This window comes from Penaeus japonicus, unplaced genomic scaffold (assembly GCF_977035675.1).
Source record: "Penaeus japonicus unplaced genomic scaffold, GWHDUDI00000001_assembly GWHDUDI00000042, whole genome shotgun sequence".
NCBI classification, from domain to species: Eukaryota; Metazoa; Arthropoda; class Malacostraca; order Decapoda; family Penaeidae; genus Penaeus; species Penaeus japonicus.
The window spans coordinates 17,217,181-17,219,680 of record NW_028234444.1 but is presented as its reverse complement, the minus strand read 5'-3'; the positions used below and the strand labels follow the sequence as shown (position 1 = coordinate 17,219,680).

At 40.6% G+C, this 2,500-nt stretch overlaps 1 protein-coding gene across 2 annotated transcripts in view; it reads left to right on the top strand.

Moving 5' to 3' along the window:
• Positions 1 to 739: 739 nt before the first annotated feature.
• The window catches only part of Lcch3 (Ligand-gated chloride channel homolog 3), a 126,089-nt gene continuing 124,328 nt past the window's right edge, over positions 740 to 2,500 (top strand). For both annotated transcript variants that reach the window (XM_086535207.1, XM_086535206.1), the window contains exon 1: positions 740 to 1,006. In XM_086535207.1, coding sequence (XP_086391333.1) covers positions 930 to 1,006 — 77 coding nt within the window. In that variant the 5' untranslated portion in view covers positions 740 to 929. The remainder of the gene's footprint in view (positions 1,007 to 2,500) is intronic.

The window sequence follows — 2,500 nt, the reverse complement described above, 5'->3', positions numbered from 1 at the left end:
CTCCCCCCTCTGTCTCCTCCCAGCTGACCCCGATTCACAGCAAGCGCCTCAGCTGCAAGAACAAACCTGGCAGAACTTCACCTGCCATTCATAAGGACAGTGGCAACTTCACCGTCTTTACTCGTGGCAGGTTTAAGTCACATTGCCATCGCAGTTGCCAACTATTTTCACGTCTCTTGGATCGGGGTTAGGATGAGACGGTGGAGGGGGTGTCAAAAGTCTACGGACACGGAACGCCACATTTCAGTTCCTCACGCTCTCTCTTTTTTTTCTATTTATAATCCATTAACGGCGGTGGACTCGCAGCGCCGGGAGTTAGCGCCCACTTTGTAATGTCGCCAAGTGGTTCTCTGTTGGCTAATTACTGTTTCAGATTTCTCAATGGCACGGGATATATATTTTTAAAGATTATTACAATACTTCGCAATCCCTTGGCGCTTTTGACTTTCATGGAAATGATAACAAACAATTGACGGTTAACTTGGACCGAAAAGTCGCGGAAAACCATAGTCAAATCTGCATTAGGAGTCTAAGATTGCCTAAATAAATCATATACCATTTTTCCCCCACATGACACCCAAGTGAGAGATTTCCCCCCCTCTGGAGACACTCACCGCCCACTCCATCTGTCGGCGGCCACGCGAACTACTCCCCCGACCTAGTTGCAGAACCGGCCGCTTGGTGTCGCCCCCGTCGCGTCTCCCTGACCAAGAAAAGTCAATATCTGCGCAAGGGCTTCACAACGAGTGGAGTTCTCTTAGCGAGTGGAGGTGTTACGCCTCGTTGGTGCCATCTCAGGATACTATACTAAGCTTCCTGCGAGATGCTGGTGTGATTACCGCCGCGGTCTGAGCAGAGCCGATGCGGGGATATGTAAGGCCACGGCCTGAAGTTCGTTACTGAGTTATGGATTATCTGGATGAGCAATCATGACGAGGGTGTGTGCATGGCATCGGGTCTCCCTGTGGATATGGAGTGTCGCTGCCCTAACGCTCTGGGCACCGCGGTAAGTCATGACGTGCTGGGGTGGGGGAGGGGGAGGGGGAAGGGAAGGGGATGGTATGGTATGGGGGGGGGATGCTTTGGTTGTGGCAGGTGTGGACATCGTGTTTTCTCTCCCGCTCTCCCTCCCCCCCTCTCCCTCCTCTCCTCTCCTCTCCTCTCTCACTCTTCTTCTCCTGTCCTCTGTAAACCCATTTCTTCACTCTCTTCCCCTCTCCCTTATCTCCTCTGTACATCCTCTCTTCCCCTCTCTTTCCCTTTCTTCCCCTCTTTCTTCATCATCATCTCCTCTGTGCCCTTTTTCATCCCCTCTCTTCCCCTTCCCCAGCATTTCCTGTCCCCCCCCCCCCCCTTTCCTTCCCCTCCCCAACACTTCCTCCCCCCCTCCACCTTCCCCTCCTTACCCGCTTCCCCCCCCTACCCATCCTCGGCCAGGCTACACTCACATACTCACACAAAAGTTATTTGGGGACACTTCTGCTGAGAGGTTTGTTAAGGGGAGGGAAAGCTAACTCGTCTCTCTTTCTCTCTTTTATTCTTCTCTCTCTCTCTCTCTTGTTTTTCTCTCTTCTCTTTTTCATCCCTCTTTTTCCGTTCTTTCTCATCTCTATCTATCTATTTATTTCTCTCTCTCTCTCTCTCTCTTTCTCTCTCTTTCTCTCTTTCTATCTCTCTCTCTCTCTATCTCTCTCTCTCTCTCTCTCACACTTTCTCTCTCTCTCACTTTCTCTCTCTCTCACTTTCTCTCTCTCTCTCTCCCTCTCTTTTCCTCTTTGTCTCCGATCCCCCTTTGTCCTTCCCTTCCCTCCCTCTCTTTCTTCTTATCATTATTTCTCATCCTTTCCATACCGCTTAATTTGCTTTATCTCTCCCTTTTTCCTTTTCGGCAATATATTTCATATAAGAAAACCCTTTCTCTTATCTATTACTCTATCCTTTTCTTTGTTTTATTATTACTTATGTAAATGTGGATACATATATCTAGGCTAACTATATCTAAATATACATATATAATATATATATATATAAAAATAGATAAAAATATATAAACTATATATAATCTAAAACTAAACATACATGTAAATATATGCATAGATATATAAATAGGAAAATATATATGTATATATAATATATATATATCTATGTATAAATATGTATATATATATATACTATCTATATATATATATATATAAATATATATATATTTATATATCTATATATATATATATATATATATATATATAACATATATGATATATTTCAATAAATAAATATATATATAACCATATATATATATATATATATATATATATAATATATACATATAGATATATAATATATATATATATATATGATATATACATATATATATATATATATATATATAAAAATACATATATATAGAAAAATACATATATATAGTATATAATATATATATAAATATATAATATAATATAATATTATATATATATATTTATATATATATATATTATATATA